This window comes from Protopterus annectens, chromosome 7.part1, assembly GCF_019279795.1.
Source record: "Protopterus annectens isolate FY-2018-M chromosome 7.part1, PAN1.0, whole genome shotgun sequence".
Classification (NCBI taxonomy): domain Eukaryota; kingdom Metazoa; phylum Chordata; order Ceratodontiformes; family Protopteridae; genus Protopterus; species Protopterus annectens.
Window position 1 is genome coordinate 3,834,019 of NC_056740.1, and position 21,948 is coordinate 3,855,966.

At 39.6% G+C, this 21,948-nt stretch overlaps 1 protein-coding gene across 1 annotated transcript in view; it reads right to left on the reverse strand.

Moving 5' to 3' along the window:
* LOC122807521 (solute carrier family 26 member 6-like) overlaps positions 1 to 21,948 on the reverse strand; it is a 1,069,142-nt gene that overhangs the window by 350,356 nt on the left and 696,838 nt on the right. Inside the window, exon 10 of the mRNA XM_044078446.1 lies at positions 10,357 to 10,434. Within this exon, the coding sequence (XP_043934381.1) occupies positions 10,357 to 10,434 (78 nt within the window). The remainder of the gene's footprint in view (positions 1 to 10,356; positions 10,435 to 21,948) is intronic.

Genomic DNA, 21,948 nt, shown 5'->3' on the forward strand with positions numbered 1-21,948 from the left:
CAGTACTAAATATACTTGACTGTTACTAGCTAACCATAGACACATACTGTGACAGAAGCCCAGGAGGCAGGACAGTGTAATTGAGTACTGAAGTGATGTAGAGAAGAGTGAGGAGGGAGGAGGCTGGCATGCTGAGTATTACCATGAATGACAAAGGCTACACGCCAACTGTGATCAATATGGCTCAGGAGTTAAATTCGTCCAATTTGGTGGTATGAAGGTGTTTTTAACTAGTATTTAAAAGCCAGCTCCTTTTTTTTTATCCATACTTGTCAGCATTGTGACTAAAGATCATAAACTCAGGCAATCCACCTTATTGTTGATACTTTGGTGGTTTGTGTGAGAAACAGGGAGAGACAGAAAGAGAGGGAGACTAGTGGAGAGTTTGAGGGCATGAGGGGAGAGAGATCTGTTTAATAGTCTCTGTGAGTCAGGCTGTTCTTGATATTTCATTGCAAAAGCACACCTGCTGCAGATGGGTACAGGACATGCATAAGACAGCTCCGTTCAGTCAGGTAGAATAAATACTGCAGAATAAACATTAGACTTTCATAAAGATTTGTTTTACAGAAATACATAGGCTGTAAAGATAATTAAACCATTCTCCAGGTAATTCTACAACCAACTTGTAACAAGAAAGTGCACCAACTCACAACGAACACAATGTCCAATCCAGTAACAATAAAGGCTCTCCTCCGTATAAAGGCACAATTCCACCAGGGTACTTCTCCAAGAGTGATAATAATCCAAAAAACCCACAAAACTCTCCACTAGTCTCCCTCTCTTTCTGTCTCTCCCTGTTTCTCACACAAACCGCCAAAGTATCAACAATAAAGTACCCTGGTGGAATTGTGCCTTTATACGGAGGAGAGCTTTTATTGTTACTGGATTGGACATTGTGTTCATTGTGAATTCTACAACCAAATTAAGATATATTAAACAAAAGGGATACATTTTAATGGCAAAGCATGTAGAACAATACAAAATCCTACTCAACCATGCTGGAAAACAAGTAAACAACAACATGCATGTAAATAGATCAAGTGCTGTTGTCTCTTTATTTACTGCAAGCCTTCATTAGAATAAAAAGATGTATAAAATAAAATACAGCTTTTAAAAGAAAGTCACTAGCATATGACTGAAACTGACCAGTCATTTAACAGTTACCAATTAAAGAAATAAACTGTTATCGAGTAACAGGTTTAAGCTTCAAAACATTTTATTCCAAAGGCATTCAATCGACTTTGTGAAGTTATCCTTAAAGTACAGGATGATTTTTCTTGAAATGCACCTTTGACACCTGAAGAGGTTATAATGCCACGTCTCATTACTACCTTTAGAAGTAATAATAGTAGTAGTAGTATTATAGTAATGAAACTAAAATATTCGGTAGCCACGAATCATGTAAGAAAATATCTTAGCATCATAGTAGAATACTAGGTTATCGACCCAGGTTGCCTTTTAAAGCCTAGTCGTGCTTCCCAGTAAAATCTGATAGGTACTATTTTCAAAGGGTTTTGTGGGGCTCTAGATAATTGTCACTGTTGAAGTGACACTTTGACCCCATGTGCAAAAATGGGAAAAGGGGGGTGTGGATGGATGGATAAATGGATAGATGGATGGATGGATGGATGGATGGATGGAAGGATGGATATATACTTGAGCATGGATGGCTGAGCATTTGCAAGCTTCCTCTCTCTCTCTCTCTCTCTCTTTAATACAGACATAGGTGCAAGACCACTGGTATAGTTATGGTTCCCCATCCACTGATCCAAGTTTTGCTTGAATAAATGCAAGGGTGAACTGTACCTCACATGAATGGGAAGCCTGTTTCAGGGAAGGGGTAGCCTCTGAGATACATGCCTGTTCCTCCAGCATGTCCTGTTTATGTTGAAGTCAAGGTTTAAGTCAATGGATTGTATGTTCCTGATGCTTTTTATTTTATGTATGTGCAACAGGTCTATTATAGCTGGATCGGAGTATGCTTTGTAGGCCAGTCATAGGTCACCTCTCAGAAGCCTGTAGAAGACTGAATATAAGGACAAGGCTTTGAGGTGGTCTGCACAGGACTTGTTTCCCACACCATGTATTCTTTTTGTGAGGAATCTTTGAGAAAGCTTCAGTTGTTGTGCATGCCTGGCCAGGTGCATACTGAAGGTAATGCTGTACTCAGTGATTGGTCTTATGAGAGCAAAGTACAATAGAATGATGACATGTTTGTATCTAGGTGCCATACTCTTGCTTATAAGTTGGACAACATAGAATGATTTCCTGACTATAGTAGACACATAGTAGTTGAACACCAAATCACTGTTTATACGTGTTCCCAAATCCCTGACTACAGTCCTTTAGCTGTGTATTATCATTGTATAGTTTGCTGAGATGGACATCTTTCTGAAAGAAACTGTGATGCACATTTTGGCACTGAGTTTTAGACCATGGTTCTGGCACCATTTATTAGTCTGTGTCAGGCCTGCATGGAGGATTTGGAAGAATTCAATGACTGCACTCAATTTATAATCATCTGAGGCCCTCTGCAATACAAATAGAAAAGGTCTATTAATCGCATGTACTCACATTTACAAACTGGACACAAAATTTGTACTTGTAACTACTTAGTTTTATTTTATTAACTCATTAAGCTGGAAGTCCCACAAGGCAAATGAGCCTCTTCATTGGGTCAACAAAGAAGTACACACTTCTGCTCAGTGCTTAGAGGATGGTCCACTAGACCCCAAGTAAAAATAGGATAAGAGTCAGGTCATGTACTGTTCTGAAGTGGCGGTCATGGCTGCAATCATGAAATATTAAAAATAAATACATTATTCTGCATACCTCATGGACAAACTGTTAAGTTAACAACAAACTATATCACAAAACACAATGACTACACCTGTGTATGAAATCAAATCAGCAAAAATTGAATGTAAATTAAACATGTACCATATAATAATTAACATTTCATGAGTTATGTAATAAAAATTATCCTAATAAACACCAAGAAATTATAATAAGTAAATCAAACTTATATATTAATAGTAACATTACACCAATCTGTTCAGAGTGACTTTTAGAACCAGGTAGTAAATAGCATCAAAGCAGAAGTTCACTTGTTAATGAACAAAAGTATGTCTTACTGGAGAATTTGTAATATTAGATGCCATCAGAGCATAATTATGCTCCACAATGCATGTTCTGAATTTATAAGAAAGGCCTACCTATGTAAAAAGAAAGAGAGAGAGACACATGTAGTAAGATAAATTAAATTAGAAATTCAGTAAATAGTATATTATATCTCACAAAAAAAACAAAAAAAACAGAACATTGTTGTAAAAAATTCTTTACACCAAAAGCATCTCAGATGAGGCATTTTACACTGGCCTGGGATAAATTAGAGTGAACTAAAGCAACATCATTACATCTTTCCAAATACTGTACATTACAACCCCACTTATAATAAATGGGTCTATATTATATTTTTTTCCCAGGGAAAAAAATCACTGATCCGTTAAAAAAAAAAAGAAAATCTCAAAATAAAGTGGGGGGCTGTGCCCCCCACACCACCCCTGCTTAAATATACCAACTCCGAGATCATACCACAGTAGTGGAAATGGCAAAGTCCCAAAAACGGCCCAGTGATTTTTTTTCCTGAGGAAAAAAATCATCGTTCCATTCTTTCGGCATTTTGCCATTTCCTGTAAACGCATTCGATGTAACAGCATTCGCAACTTTAAGTGTTCGCTTAACGGGAGGAGAGGCTGGACTCTGCCCTTCTGAGCTGGGAATTTCTGGTTAAAGGCTTATAGTGCCTGCATATTTGAACTGTTTCTTACTGAAATTGGTGCACCTTGTTTGCTGTAGCATAGACTAGATCCAGGCCTGCTGAATCTAGCTTTGTTTGTATAACTTGAGCACTAATCTAGGCCTTCTTTTTTCTTTTTGGAGAAGGTTCCCCTGCACCCCAGTGGCAGGAGTGTGCAGTTAGAACTTGCCTGATTCAAGACTACAGGAACAGGGCTCAGTTTTGAGATTTTTTTTACAGGTTAATTGGGTAATTTGTTTAAAAGCCTTTTCTGATTGCTTGTAGTCATCTAAAGCTGTTTTTAAGTGTATTTTTACTGTTTGTAGTCATTTAAAGCTGTTTTAAGTGTATTTTTTACTGTTTTTGCCTTATCTTTTCAAAAAAAAATATTTCCTTGTTTCCCACCTTTCTAAGCTAGTATAGACCAGTTTTCAGGCTAGTCCTGAATTCAGGGCTGTTACAGTTTTCTGAGTTGCCCATACCTTACTTGGAGAGAGGGAGGTTTCTCTGTTCACCTGTGAGAGAGGGAGCTTTGAGCAGCCATCAGTTCCTGGAGGAGTGGTTCCAGCCCAGAAGTTAGTAGTTTGTGGGCCATTTTGGGCTAATTTCTATCTCTTTCATTTCCCTGCTGTAAAAACTGTGTTTGCATGGTTTTGCACGTCTGGGCTGCACCAGTTAGCTAGGGCTAAATTTATCCCGGCTCCACCAAGTATCCTCATCAGTTTTTCCCTTGAAAGTAGTCTAACTCTCATCCTAAGCACTTAAAAAGCATCCTACAGTCCAGCACTTGCTCAAACCTAATAGCAAGCACTAATATACCCCAACACTTGATTGCCCAGCAGGGCAAGGCTCATTATTCACCCCTGACCAACCAAGTGACTAAGCAGCTCACCTTACTATTCAGACATGATCAAAGGGCAATTTCAGGTATACTCTCCAGTCCAGCTGGTGAACCTGGGTATCCTGAGGCAATGTTACAACTGCCTCATGTACACAGACAACCCTCTCCTCCTACCACAAAACATTAACATATGCGAGAGATTCAATTATATAGCTAAATTGGAGGCTAAGCTCTCTCCACCCTAGACTGGAACAGGCAGTTATGAAGAGAAGATTAACACTTGCACCACACCTCCAGCCTCACATAGACATACTAAACCAGCACTGGCAAAAAATACACATAAATACAGAAAATCATACTCGGAGGCTCTAAATAAAAACCTGCAAAAGCATCACAGTCCTCCAAAGCAGACACCCAAAAAACTTGCACCTCCCGTCACAAACCAGACAACACATAAAACACAAAATCAGTGTGCCACACAATCACAGCCCTTAAGGCGAAATAACATACCTAACACACTAGTAATAGGTGACTCTATAGTCAGACACACTGACGTCCCACTCACTAGGCTGGACAAGGAGAAGGTTACTGTTAGCTGCCTGTCAGGAGCCAGAATCTGCCACATAACACAAGCACTCAGGTCACTCCAGAACAAGTACAAATATGACTCTGTCATTGTTCATGTTGGTGTGAATGACCTGAGACGTACCTCCCTGGACTACATGAAAAGAGACATGGAAGAGCTCTCTGATCATGTAGCCCAGGCAGGTATGACCCTGACCCTGAGTAGCATCCTGCCCTCATCAAGAATGATACTGCAGTATAAAGAAAAAATTATCAATTTCAACAATTGGATAAGCTTCTGGTGTCATTCAAAGGGGATCCAGTGTCTGTCAGCCTGGGACGACATGCTCGACAGGCCTCATTGCTTCGCAAGAGATGGCTTGCACTTGTCACCCCTAGGCTTTCAAATACTGGCCAAGGCTCTTACTGCCCCCATAGTGCCTTTTTTAGGCAAGGCTCAAAAGTCAAACCCACCTCCGTAAACAGCACAAATAAAAAAATGAGGGTTATGCTACTCAACGCCAGGAGTTTACATTTAAAAATGCATGCGCTCGAAACACTCCTCAATATGGAGAATGTCATCTGTGCAGTAACTGAAACCTGCAATGCAAATTGTGGCCTGCTACAGATCACCCTCCCTGACCCAGGACCACCACTCTGCCTTTCTGGAGACACTGGAAAACATGAAGGTCCTACCGAACACCCTGATATTGGGCTATTTCAATTACCCTACCGTTAACTGGGAAAACTATTCCAGTACAAACTCCCAGGTCCATCGCTTCCTGGAATTTATCATCTCAAATGCCCTGGATCAGCTGATAAACTCCCCTACCAGAGGTGAAAATATATTGGACCTGGTCATCACCAACATGGGCGACAGGTGTTCCACATCAGAGGTCAAGCCGTCAATGGTTAGATCAGACCATAAACTAATCACTCTGGATGTTCACACCACCACCTCCAACCAAGGAAACCACAGTGAAAAACTTTTCTATAGCAAACTTCACCTTACTTAAGACAGAGGTGGTAAGTTACACAGCCCTTGCGCTAAAGGATAACAATGTCCAAGATGCAGGAACCTTTACAAATGCACTCTATGAGCACCTACAAGGATGCATGGATCATGCCATCCCTAGCAAAACCAAGACTCACTCCCCTAAGAGAAGGAAACCAGTCTGGTGGACCCCTGCCATAAACAGGCTATACAATAGAAGGAGGAAACTAGTTCAGAAAAAAAGCTAATCCCAAGAAGGAAAGACATCCCTCATCAGTATCAGTAAGAAACTAAGGTCCCTCATAAAATCCTCCAAGGCTAACTTCGAAAGAAAAATAGCCAAAGATTCGAAAGATAACCACAAAGCCGTCTTTAGCTATGTCAAGAATCTAAGTGGCAACTCGCAGATATACTCTGAACTAGTGCAAAATAGCACAAAATATACTGAACCCACTGATATTGCCAACATCCTGGCAGATAGATTTATTGCAAACTTCACCCGCCTCTCACCCCCAAAAGGGCTTACAACAATACCGGAAAAGTGTAGTGTCCCGGAAATCACAGACGCACAGGTGAAAACAGCCCTTTTAAAAGCCAAAAGCACAACGTCAATGGGGCCAGATGGTGTCACAGGCTGCATCATGCATGAACTACAGAATGAACTAACCCTCCACCTAAGCACACTGTTCAACCTCAGCCTCTCCACAGGCTATGTGCCCATAGAATGGTGCACAGCAATGGTTATTCCGCTCCACAAAGGAGGGGCCACAACTGACCCTGGTAACTATTGCCCCATAAGCCTGATTAGCCTGGTCTGCAAGGCTATGGAGCGCTTCATCCTGGTACTCATTAACAAAGACATTGATAACCTCCAAACACTTGACCTGACCCAGTTTGGCTTTGTTAAGGGCAGATCATGCCTACTAAACCTAGTTGACTTCTTTGAAACAGTCACCAAGGCCATAGATGAGGGGAAGGTAGTTCACACAGCCTACCTTGACCTCGCCAAGGCTTTTGACACCATTCCTCACTCAAGAATTATAAAAGCCTCACCAGCCTGAACATAAACCCCTATGTCATGAGATGGGTTGCCAACTGGCTTACAGACAGAACTCACATGGTAAGAATAGCAGGCTCCAGTTCCGACTCTAAACCAGTCACAAGTGGTGTCCCACAAGGCTCAGTCCTGGGACCCCTACTGTTCGGCATATACTTCTCAGAAGTACGGGCAAACACAGGAGGACTATGGCTAACCAAGTTTGCTGATGATTGCAAACTGGGAGCCATAATTGACTCTCTGGCTGACCCGGACATTCTCCAAAAGAGCCTTACTGAGACGGACACCTGGTGTCAAAGTCATAGTCTCAAGCTAAATGCCAAAAAATGCATAGTCATCCCATTTGGGAAAAACAAAACACCCATGACTTACCACATGGGTGGCAGCCCCCTTAATACAGAAGAGGTAATAAGAGATCTGGGGACCCAGGTAGATAGTAATCTCTTGTTTGACAATCATATTGCCAAAGTTGTTAGGAAATCCTTCTATGTAGCCCATCTAATTACTAAAGGGTTCGCATCTAGAAATAAAGAGGTTATAGTGCCTCTCTACTCATCACTCATTAGACCCATCATAGAGTACAATGCCCCGTTTGGGATGTACCTCACAAGACACTTCCAACAGCTGAAAAGACCACAAAAGTACCTCACCAAGGGGATTACTGGTCTCAAACATATGTCCTATGCAGCCTGACTGGAAAAACACCAGCTGTACTCAGTGGCATATCACTTACTCAGATGTGATCTCTGCCTGACTTACAAAGCCATGTCCAACTCAGAATTGATGGACATGCTCCACCTAAAGAAATCCAAGTCACTGTGAGCCACTCGCTCTAGTGAGTTAAACCTCACCACGACAATAAATAGAACATGCTGGAGGGATAGATTCCTGTCACAGAGACTCCCCATGCTTTGGAACAAAATTCCTAATTACATTAGGGAGAGCCCCTCACTAACACTCTTCAAAAGAAACCTTGACGAGTGGATGGGTAACACTACAGAAAATATACCCCTGGGATCACTTCATTGGCTCTTCTTGACAGAGGCTCCATTAATTAATCAATAGGGCGGCGAAAGCTGACACACTCTGGCTAGGCTTATAAATGCCCTCGGGCAGATAGCCTATTTCCTACCTATGAACCTATAAACTTATGAACCTAATTAATAGGAATCCTAATAAATAATGGGATAACAAAGCCAAAAAGTCAAGAGCTAATATGCATACATTTCATGTATTTATCAAATATATATCTTAAAAATATTGGTCCTATGCACAATAAGAAAACTTATGTTATGAAGCTCTACATTACTTTACAGTATATATTAACAGATCTTGTCTAGATTTGGAAGATGACTTTTCAAAGGCTTGATGGTATCCTATGGACTGAAAGTATTGATGTAACTCCTTAGGCTTTTTCTGGAATTTCTTCTCAACAGATTCAATGTGGTATAACTGCAAAACTAGAATTTAGGCATACTGTGGATCAGGTGTCTTAGATGGAAACTGGTCAAATGAACTCCTAGATTAAGCTGTTGATAAGGTGTATAGAAACAATATTATCATTGTTTTCTGTAATTATATCTGATTCCAAAATTGTTTTCATTTAAATAATTAATAAAAGCATCCAATTTATTTATATCTGATGTCTAAACAAGATAACAGTCATGCAGAAATGATACCACATGCTCAAGAAAATAAAAACCATTACTACTAGGTTATACATATAGTCCTTATAAACATATCCATAAATATGTCATCATATTTGATGACAAAAGATACCCTGTAACCATACCAAGAATATGCAAAAATGATTTACCCTAAAAAGAATATATTTTTGCAGAGTGTGTGGTATATTAAATTAAAAAAACAATAAATGAAAAGTCCAGAATAACTTATAAATGACATCAAACAAGAACATAGAGTCTGTGGGCCAAATTCACAAGGGATAGAAGTGTAAAGGTACTCTAAACTGAGAGTTATAAGAACCAACCTGATTTATGTTGCATATCCACTACCAAACAAAGAAACTGTATGGTGTCCTACAACATATACCTGACATGTTTTAAGAGTGACAAACTTAACTTCAAACATTCAGAAAGAGGCTCAGTAAATGAAATATTACTTCATCAGTCACTATATGATGCTGTGGTGGAATGGAAAGTAATAAGTGAATCCTAGGCAGCAAAAGGAAGAGCTGTTGCTTAGGATAACTTAATTTGAGCTGGAAGGTGATATACTGTGATACCACACTCTTTTCAGTCATTTTTCTATGATGAAATCAGTATTTTACTTAAACACATGAGCTGTATCAGTATGTAAAGCAATTCACAAATTGGTGTCAGTAACATTCCTATTAGTATTTCCGATGTAAGCCTCCTTAAACCCCTACTCTTGTCAGTTTGCTTCTTAAGAATATAGGCACTATTGGTCAATAAAGTAAAAATATTTCTTTCCTCAGAATAAAGTTATCAGAATAGTTTCTGTATAAATCATGTCTCCTAGACTAATCTTTTGTACAAATAATGCATTGTTGGTATTAATGTGGTTAACTTGATTTCAATTATGAACTGTTTGTTTTTTTCAAGTCAGGATAATTTAATATTTAATTTGCACTTGATCTAAACATACTTTTTTCTGCTGAAGAAGCCTTAGGGTGAAACCAGTACAGCAGTTAAGCCATTCATTAAACTGCTATTTTCATATATTGTTCTATCCATTGTTTTTTTTTTTTTGGTATGCTTTGTTGGCTGTTTTTTCTCTGTATATATAACTGGAGCCAATCATGCTTCAGTAACCTTGGACACAAGAACTTCTAAGAGAGCTAATTTTTATGTATCATAGTTTAATGGATTCTGATATCATGGAAGCCGTACAGCAACTTGTCATAACTAATATTGTAGTGGTAGGTAATGTAAACCTCTTTGGTATAGCCTGCAAACCTTTAATGTATAACTGATCTGTGGTAGATCAAGCCATTGTTTTGAATTGCTTCCATGGATATTACTTGGTACCAAGACAGCTTTGTTCTAGTCTGATGGATATATGAACTTTGTGAATTTTGCAGATTATCAGGGTATTTCTGAGACAGATTTACATACCTTAGGAAGTTGTTGGAACAGTTCTCCAATCTTCAAGATTATTATCAAAATTACAAAAGTTGACACTGCTCCAGCCACCTGTGAAGATGCAACAATGAAAGGCAAGTCAGGGTTAATGTTTGCTAAGTTTAGGTAGCTTGATTTTAATTTACAGGTTGACATAGCAAGTACTTTTAAAGGCTGTTACACTTCAAGAAGGTAAGGAATTTATGGTTTATTACTGAATAATTAATTATGCATTTTATATATGAAGTGTATTACTTCTTAATATGCCATACCTTGAAGGAAAACTAAGCCAGTGCCATTCTGCATTAGAGTGTTTAATCTCCAGAATAGTATTCTCTTATTTTGCTGAAATTAATACAGTGAAGCACATACAGAAATAAGAAAAAAAACAGTACATGATTTTATGAACATTATATGCTGAGAGAAGTCTGTATGCAATTCACAACAAATGTAAAATATCCCATTTAATCTGTGGATTTAACAGGAAGCTTCGGCCATCAGTCTATGCAGTGGTAATACGTAACACACCATACACAATATTTTCATACACATAGGTGTGGGACTCTTCACTTCTATGCTTCAGTGTATGATGTGTTATATTATAACAGATGAACAAAATGAAACACTCATTGATTTCACAAAAGTATTTCTTTCTACAGTTTAACAGTCTTAATTAACAAATTAAGATGTCTGCAGTTTGTTGTCAGGTGTGGGTTTTGTTTTTCATATTAAACATTAGAATTTTAAGGCTGATCTGAGAAACAGTTTTTAAAGCAGTTCTACATGAAATGTCTTGGGTCTGTTTTAATCAGTTTTAATTAGTTCTTTTACTTCATAGAAAGGTTTATTTCCATATTCGAAACAAAGAAAAGGAAGGCTAAAATGTTAGAAGAGGTAAATGTTCTTTCCTATTTTTATGTCACAAAAAAGACTCTAGATGAAGATAGATTATGGCTGACATTCATAGAGAAGTTGCATAGTATAAGGTGCACAGTTGTGTGAAAATCAAGCATGCACAACCCAGAAGTGTTTCATAGTCCCATGTTGGTATACAGTGCAAGGAACAAATGTGCTGCACAAGATATATGCAATTGACTGCATAATGACATGCAAATGAAACTGGGAAGAGAAATGAGGCCCTAATGATATGCAAATACTTGAGAGCTGAACATAGTTGTGATTTATTGTCATTTGTGGGGTGAAGTTGTGCAGCAGTATGTGCCTGACAAGAAAAGGTTGAAGCACAGCAAAATACTACAGTTGCAGACAGCATGAGTGCTATAATAGCGTCACTGGTTATGCAGCAGCATTCGTTAGCCATTAGCACCACCACTTTCCTCAGGTGTGCAGGAAGTGGCATCTCACCTTAAAGGAAATGGTACTGCCATCAGATGATGCATCACAGTTTCACAGATCAAGATCCTACTGATTGCTTATGAAGAGATAAGGACATTGTACAGGCCTTAGCTGACCCATGTCACCCTCACACAGAATCCATAAAATTGTGTGGCATTCCCATGTCCGTGGAAACCAAAGTATGTGTATCTCTCCCTCTCTCTCTCTCCATCTGCAGTTTAGCTGCAGAGACTTTTCAGAGAACAGCAGGAAACATGTTGGGTATTCCACAGGCCAATGCATCTACAATAATCAACAAGATCCTTGGCGTGTAGATGCATATATGGTTTTCTAGCATACTACAGGAGAAATCCAATACCATGTGTGCCTTTTGTGGCATTGTCCTTCTCCACAATATACTGGGTGCTATAGACTGCACATATGAAATCTCCATTTGCCCACAGTCACAAAGGTTTGTTATCAGAAAGGGACACCATTTCATGAATAGTCAGGTAGTGTGTGAAGCATGTGGTACTGTAATCAGTGCATCCACATAGCACACAAGTAGTTTACATGACTCATATATATGGCACTCACCTCATCTATATTGCTGCTTCCTGCATAGTGATATTCCACTGGGCTTTACTTGGAAGGTGCAGGCACTATAGGTAAAGATAGTGTATATAGTTACATTTATAGTGTGTCCAAATTAATCAACCCCCTCCCCCTCCCATATTGATAATGTGCTGCAGATAATGCTAAATAATCACAAGGGCTCTCCCTTATGAGACTTATATAGGTAACCCACAGAACATAGCCACACTTCAGTCTAACACCACATATAGGTAAACTTGTAATATTGCAGAGTATGTGTTCGGCCTGCTCAAAGCCCGCTTCCACTGCCTTGACATGTCCAGAGGAAGACTCCGTTATGACTCTGCCACTACCTATAGATGTCCTTGCATACTGCTGAGTTAGTAGATTGGGCAGCCTAAAGATACCAGCATGATCAGACAAGACACACACATGCACACACACACACACACACACACACACACACACACACACACACACACACACACACACACACACACACACACACAGCCAACATGGTCAGTGCAGTAACATCACTCTGATAAGAGTGATGGGGAAAAGCAGCAAGTGGCAGTCACCCCCCCCCCCCGATAGTGAGGGCACAGCATACAGCAGCTCTGGTAATGCAGTGATAGCTAATCAAGAAATGGACTCCAAGGAGATGACAGTGGTAGAAAGGTGTCACATAGAACAAGCATAATGCATGCAGGGATACTATCAGGCTATGATAATCAGTTCATGGTTGAGCCATACTGCGGATCTGACAGTCCCACATATACCCACAGGGAAAAGGCTGGAGTTTGTCACAGTCATCATCTTGTGCACATGTGGATAGGGACACAAGGACAAATGGCTGTCAACACTTACAGTGGGTGGAGGTGTGAATGTCACAGGAGGGGGACATAGGGGTCTCAAGATGTGATGGGTTCTTTGAGTTAGGGCTAATTTCCTCTTGCAAAAGGTTGGGGAGTGCCACTACATGATCAAGACAGAGGGTGACTCTGCTGACTTGATCCAGTAGGACTGTGGATCTTCCTTAGCAGGACTTTTGTGTGTCTACAGGACTTTGAACTTGATGAAGTCTACTGATGAGGTGTCCAGCCAATGGAGGCTGTGTTTCCATCCATCCATGATAAGGAGTGGCAGATGTCCATGTATTTCCAGACATGGGTGAAGACTGTTGTAACCTGTACATGACGTCCTTCATTTTGTACCATAACCTGACCCTGTACAATTCAGACAGTGTGAGCTGTGATGATGGTGATATAAAGAAAAAAATGAGGACATATCTCACGAAAAAATGTTGCCCTTCCTCTCTCATCCTGAATACTCCTATATATTGCTCTTCTGTATGTTGCAGTACTTGCTACCTTCCCCTTTTTCCTGCAGTCCTTTACACCCTTTTCCTCCACTTTTGTGTATCTCACAGGCGTCCATGTATATGGACACCATAGCACTTGCAGTTGCAAATACTGTATGGCTATATATAGGTAGGTGGTGCACTATGCTGACCTGCTGATGGGTGCGTTAATATGCCCAGCATAGCCTCTACATGTACTATTTTATTTTGAAATGCATTGGTTTGTAAACTAACATTTTCATTTCTCACAAGATCTGGACAATATGGCATGTGGCCACCTTATGGATTTTGTTTTGCATTTCTCTGTATATATTTCACTGCACTGTTGTGTCTGTTTACATATTTCCGTCACTTCTCATTTATGTACCCTGGAGTGTAGCTACCTGCATAGAAAGGCTGCCTGTCATACTTTGGATATTTAATTACTGTCACACAGGGCTGCCAAGCTGCACAAGGCTTGAGCAGAAGTGTAGCACATCTCTATGAATCTCAGTGTATAAAATGGGACACAGGCATGCAGCTACCTGCATAGAAATGCTGCCTGTCATACTTTGGATATTTAATTACTGTCACAAAGGGCTGCCAAGCTGCACAAGCCTTGAGCAGAAGTGTAGCTCATCTCTATGAATCTCAATGTATAAAATGAGACACAGGCAACATACCTCTCAACTGTACAGATTTTCGCAGAATATCCTGATTTTTGCTCATAATTTTGGTCTGTTCCTCATAAAAATTGTATGGTTTTACAAATCACTGGGATGATCTAAGGATTAAAGTCACTAAGTAATTATATTAATCTGAGTTTCAGAATTCATATTCTTCAGAAAATGCATGCTAACACAAAACATTTTGTTCTAGAAACTTTCCATGTTTATAAGAGGAATATTTAAACTGTGTCCCTATTTTTGGGCCTTTGTCTCCCCATTATGTCACGCTTTGTCCAGATTTCTTGAGCTAAGAGGTTGAGAGGTATTACAGGCAAATGTTGTAATAGCCAGAGCAACAGAGAGAAAGAGAGAGTGAGAATGTTAAGAATGGATTGACTGTGCTTCCAAAACTATATTTTGAAATGAGTATAGAATAAGTTACAGCTACATCCAGGAAGCAGGTGTATGTCTACATTCAGAGCATATAATGGTTTAATGAATTACAAGATGTTAAACATTTCTATAAATAAAGCATTTCAGAATGAAATCCAACAAGCACTGCAAAGTAAACCTGGTTCAGAAAATGTCATTAATGACATAATCATTTGTGAACAAACAACAAAAAAAAAAACAATTATTTCCCATCAAATTAATGTTTTAGAGTCTGAACCTGTGGGCTAACCCTAAAACAAAATAAGTGCAAGTGTGATAAAAATATACTGTAGTTTTATGTTTTTTTTTCTCTGCTCAGTGAGTATCACTTGACCCATAGACTGCTCCTGCAGACCTCTGGCCATCTCACCAAAGGACCCTACAGCAGTAAGAAGTCTGCTGGGGATGCGAAGCTACTTTATAATGTTTGTACTAGTTTTTGCAGCTATAAAACAACTTTTGCATTTTGCTATAAAACAACTACAAAAACAACATTTAAGACCATCATTTCAATGATAATGGACTGATGTACATGATCAAACATTGCAGAAATTAAAGAACTGTTTAGCCATGTCCTATTCTGAAGGAATTGAATTAGTTGTGTACACAAGTCCCACACCACATTCTTTACTATTCAAAGTCATGGTGACATAAAAACAAGGTGTTTGATAGGTGTAGAAGTGTTCTCAAAGAGAAAGGGAAACTGTTGCTATTGTACATAACTTGAAATCTCATTTTATATATTCATCTATTTACACTAATTGCAGATCATAAACCATTAGGTGGCACAGTGGTGCAGCAGTTTGATTCTCAGCTGGGGTGTCCTCTGTGCAGAGTTTGCATGTCTTCCCTGTGTTTATGTTAGTTCTTCCAGGTACTGTGGTTTCCTCCCACATTTCAAAGACATGTGTCTGGAGCACTTCTCTCCAGGCCTCCACTGAAAATGGGCTCTGTCCCAGTTGGACTTTTCCAGTAAAACAAATGTTAAATAAATTAGAAGCCCAGTTTACAAATCCAAGGTGTTGGCTGCATTTTGATTGTCTGACTTATTTCTACTGAGGGGACTTCAACTATGTATCAATAAATTGGCTTGCTTGCAGTGCCAATGGTCGGCACGCTCAATGCATTTTTGATATAAATGCTAACTCTCTTTTACAAATATTTAACCATCCTACTAGGGACTCAGGTATCCTCAATATAGTCCTCACAAATATGGCCACTTATTACACATCTCCATATGTGTCATCCTTCCTTAATAAATCAGACCATAAATCTGTGACCTTTTTCATTACAACTGGTGGCACTTCCCCTCTAAATACTTCTGTGTTTAAAGGCTTCTCAGAAGCAAACCTTCTTCAATTAACCTGATGACCTAAATAAATTCCACTGTAGTCCTTCTCAGAAGGATCTCATTGTTAAAGTTCCTTCCTAAGCCTCTGACTTCTACTCCCACTTAAATAGTTGTATTGATAAAGCATTCTGTATCTCCAACAAACATAAAAAGAAATTTAAAAACAAACCTCTGTGGTGGAATACCTATAAACTGTGGTATAGCAGTGGGCAGCAAACCATGTAGATGGGCTGAAAGTTGGTTAGAGAAAAGAGAAAAAGATAATTGTCAGGGGGACCTACTGAAAGATAAGAAAACGATAAGTGGTGTCCTACAGAGCTTGGCTGTAGTTACATCCGTATCTAATGTATTTGGCTCAAAACTCACACAAGGCACAGACAACTGTACCATTCTGCTTGATAATGATACCAAGGCCAAAGAAGAAGGCATGAGGGTGGGATATTAGGAGAATAGATGCATGGTCTAAAAAGTGACAGCTTCACTTAAACCCTTCCAAATGTGTGGCTCTGCATAAGGGGGAACGACAACTTAAGAGAATAATATACAGTTGGGAAATAAATCTGGAAACATCAGACCCATAGAAAGGTATAACAGATTATGTTCTTATTATGTCATCTGATGTCTGACAGTTTAAGAAAAACAGTGCATACCTGACCTCACTGCTATTACAGTTATCTACATATTCTTACCCAACTTAAAGTACAAGGCTTATTTAAGTGATTTCTCCCACATATTATTCACACATCAAAGCAGATGCAAAATGGAAATCAATAAAATAAAAAACAATAAACTAAATACTGTTAAACAGCTGGTATGGTCAGTGAACCAAAATCAGATTATGCAAGCAAATAATATAATAGTACTAAAGTTCCAGATTACCTGGAAGAGTCAAAATATTCAAATGCAGATTATAATAGAAAACAATCATATCTGAACAGAGAGGTAGGTATCTAATATCTTCAAAGTTTAAACATCTATCCTTTTTTTCTGTAAGGTACAGGTCATCTGTTTAGCCAAAAAATACTCGAGCTGGAAAAATTTAAAGGTATACTGAAACACAATTTTCCATGTATGAAAATTAAAATAAAAACAGGTGCTTAGCACAGCATGTTGTAGAAACCCTTCAGTAGAATAACCATGCAGTTAAACAAATCCAGAGAACAGATGTAACAGGTGACACATCGAAGCATTGACAATACAAGAGACCATGTAGAGATGCATGACACTTCAAGTATCAAGCACAAGTTATGTGATAGTAATGTCTGTGATCTATTATTGTAAAAGTATGATCATATACTAAAGTAGCTAGTAAATAGATCGAAACAGCATGATTTCAAGTTAAATTTGAAGAAATGTAAAATAAGATGTAGTATGTCCCACAAACAGGTACATATCTCCAAACTCTCAGGCAAACAGCGAAAAGCACATTAGCCAACAAAATTCAATTCAAACTGCTTCCTTGGCATCTAAGATGTCCTCAGTAAGGAATGGACTTTCCAGGGGAAACTCCAATAGCAAAGGTTTGCAGACAGGCAGATGCCATATAATCCCTATCACAGCATAAAATAACCAGAAGTAGCTGCATAGTAGATGCTTAGAGGCCAAAACAAAAAGGCCATTTGCCAGTATATAACATTGTTGCAATATTTAGGATAACAATGTGTCAAAAGGACCTCCCAAACAGTAAACAAAGTGTTACCTCACAAAGGTGCCAAAGCAGTGTAATGGTTTCCTAAGCAACAAATATATGCATAAAAAGACAAAAGTCCATAATGTTGAAATGTGTTCAAATTTGTAGACAAGGCAGGCAGACTTCAGACATATAAACCTACTGTTTTCTGCATAATCAGGCATCGACTTTAGACTCTAGAAGAACCTTTCAGGGAACTTCAACAGATGCTGCTGATGTAGAGGCCATTAAAAAATGGAGAGGCTTATTATGGGGGCATCTCTTACCTATCAAGAAACACCCCATTGTAGATCAACTGATATAGTAAGAAAATATCTGTTATATGTAGCATTGAACCCAAAGGGTAAAAAGGTCACACAGATGAACCAATCAGTAAAAACTGCAAGAAAGACCCAGCCAAGCAAGAATCTCCAGTGTGAAATACTTAAACCTTCTGTAGTGGAGGCACATGGGATACATGCAAATGACATATTGATGCTTCAGCCAGATGGCTCCTGAATACCCAATGCCTCAAAGGTTGTATTAAACTTCTTGTGTGACAAAGTAACAGGTGACACATCGAAGCATTGAAAATACAAGAGACCACTTAGAGATGCATGACACTTCAAGTATCAAGCACAAGTTATGTGATAGTAATGTCTGTGATCTATTATTGTTGTAAGTCAGACAGAAGAAAAGAATGATAATAAACGAATGTAGCTGGTAAATAGATTGAAACAACAAGATTTCAAGTTAAATTTGAAGAAATGTAAAATAAGAGTGACAAGTTCAAAGTACAATTGCAGTTTGTTCCTAATATGTCTAGATGAAATCACATGGGGAGGCAACTTCATTAAGGTACCATGACATGTACACCTCTGTCTACACATTGCGATACCTTTGTCCAATTCAGCAGCCACTCTAACATGGTGCTGCATGGTCCTCTAACATGAAGATGTGCAGCACTGTGAAGAGCTGGCCCTGTAGGCGTGCTAAAGGTAATGAGTCATTCACGGGGGGATGCACTAGACCACCATGGATTACTCTGAAAGTGCACTGGCATCCATAACAGTACTAGGATTGAGGTGGGGGAACAACTGGACACCAGGGATGAATGAAGGAGTAAGTACCACACTGCACCAATGGCAATATAGGGATCTGGGATGAGGGGGACCACTGGACACCAGGGATAACATAAACTGAACTGTTGTAATAGCACTGACATCTCAACGGGGATTGGGGGTGAGAGGAACCACTGGACACCAGGGATGAATCAAGAAGTAAAGTGCTGTACCAACATCAACAGCAGTACAGGGATTGGAGGGTGGGGGGTACACTAGAGCACCAAGGCCTAATAGGTACATGACATAGTGCCACTTGAACCATTATGGGGGTGGAGGAATCCGCAAGACGGCAGATAGACTAGGGACAGGCATTGGGACTGCAGTGTGTGTGTGTGTGTGTTTGTTTTGTGTGTGTGTGTGTGTGTGTGTGTGTGTGTGTGTGTGTGTGTGTGTGTGTGTGTGTGTGTGTGTGTGTGTGTGTGTGTGTGTGTGTGTGTGTGTGTGTGTGTGTGTGTGTGTGTGTGTGTGTGTGTGTGTGTGTGTGTGTGTGTGTGTGTGCTGTGTGCTGTTTTTTATGTTGTATGCACTTGTGTATGTGGGAGACTGACTGGGAGAAATCACAAGATTGTATACATGAGCAGCAGTTTACTACCATGATGTGCAGATCAGCAATGATCTAGATGTTGTGGTAGTAAATGTAATTTGGAGACATGAAAATTAACTTATAATGAAATCTTACGTCATGATGGCTGAGTGGTCTATGGTGCCATACTCAAGGGTTAAGCTCCTTCTATAGCTCATGGGAAATCTGGTCTCTAGATGGAGGTGTGGGTTCAAATCCCACTTCTGACAGACAATTTGTCCCTTATGCACAGAGGTATCTTATAAAGGCCTGGCCCTCAATGTGCTATTTGGATCGAGGACATCATTATTATTTTGGAAAAACTTGGCTAGGCTTAGAAAGACCCCCCCAGGCTGTTAGCCCATTAACAGTCTATGAATCTATGAATCTGTGATTCGTGTCTAACATGTCTCTAAATCACAACTGGGCACATCATGGTACTTTTTTTTGTTTTTGGTTCCCTTGGTCCTCATGTTTACCAGCCCAGCCTCCAGTATCTAATGTTCACACACTGGGTCTACTAGCTGCTCTCCCACAACCCCCAAATTTATTCCATTTTTAGTGGGGCCAGTCACAGATCCTGAGGGTGTGTTGGGGGCTCAGACTGTATGAGTTTCCATCTAGGGTTTTTTTTCTTTAGATCTACCCACTCCCTTTCCCACCCACCCACACTCACTGATTACATCCTGGGGCAACTCCCTTTTTTGGACCACTCTTCTTCTTAGGGACGAAATCAAAGAGTGCCCTCTCACCTTGGGATAAGCATTACCATCCCTTCCCTGCTGCTCCATCAGTTGCTCATGCTAGGCACTTTAATGAATTCCTGGGAAGGAGTACAGCCTACATCCTTAGTGTCTAGTTTATTTATATGCTATTCAGTCACATCTCTCTTCTTCCTGCCTTTCCTGTATTTTTTCACCCATCTTCATTGTTTGCTCACCTTCCCCCAGTTATTCTTCTTCTTGTTCTTTCGGCTTTTTCCCGGTTAGGGGTCACCACAGCGTATCATCTGTCCGCTCATGATTGGCAGTGGAGTTTTACGGTGTTGAGTTGCCAGCCCAGCGTCCAACCTTCCACAGAAGGCACACACACATGCACACACTCACACCTAGGGCCAATTTAGAGTGTCCAGTCTACCTACTGCATGTCTTTGGGATGTGGAAGGAAACCAGAGCACCCGGAGGAAACCCACGCAACCACAGGGAGGACATGCAGACTCCGCACAGAAGGCACCCCAGCCGAGAATCGAACCGAAGAACCTCTTGCTGTGAGGTGGCAACACTAACCGCTGCACCACCGTGGCCACCCCTCCCCCGCGTTCTATACCACTTAAATTATCCTACTTTCCTTCTACAATTTTAATTTCATACTCTGTAATATTTTTATATATTTGTTTCAGTAATATATGGTGTGAGTGAGTGTGCCTTCCGTGGAAGGTTGGGCGCCGGGCTGGCAACTCAACACTGTAAAACTCTACTGCCAATCATGAGCAGACAGGTGATCTGCTGTGGCGACCCCTAACCGGGAAAAGCCGAAAGAAGAAGAAGAAGAAGAATATATTTTCACATTTCTTCAAAAGGTGATTTTATTACAGTTCTTATAACCATGCCCCATTTTGTTATAACAAATACATATAATGAAATTAGTACATTCACAAGTAGTATACCTCACTTCCACATGAAGCAAACTTTTTAAAATATTACATTCAAATCTTAAATATTCATGTAGTCCACATTATAATGTAATTTAGGTTGTCCATTGTAAAAGTACATTCTTTGCTGATTCATGAGGAAATGTCCATGCGAATGCTGCACAGCACTACCCTTCACCAGTATCTTAATGGTAATCTTCCAGCCGCACTCCAATATACCAGCTGCTCTACTGCTAGGCTACTGAATCAGCTGGAAGCCCCAAATTAAAACACAAACATAGTTAAACACGTATAATATAAATGTTTAGCTGTGCTTCCTCTATTCTCATTGGTTTGTCAGTCTGTGTATATTTGTGTGTGTGTGTGTGTGTGTGTGTGTGTGTGTGTGTGTGTGTGTGTGTGTGTGTGTGTGTCTGTGTGTGTGTGTGTGTGTATGTGTGTACACACACACATTATATATATATATATATATATATATATATATATATATATATATATATATATATATATATATATATATATATATATACATATATATATATATATATATATATATATATACACACACACACACACACACACACACACACACACAGGGTCTACTACAAGTACTCACATACTGCTCATGATGCACTTCTCTGCTGCCACTTGCTCTTGCTCATGTTGGCAAGTGCCCTAATGTCCACTAACTTAATCCTGTGAACTTAATAAAGGTTAACTATCCCTCTAGAACCCTGACCTTTACCCTAAACACCCCACCCAGTCCCTAAGCCTAAACTTCAGATCCAGTCTCTAACATTAAAATTATCTTACCCTGTCTTACCTTGCTTTCCTCATTGCTCCCTAAATCAAAAATCCCCT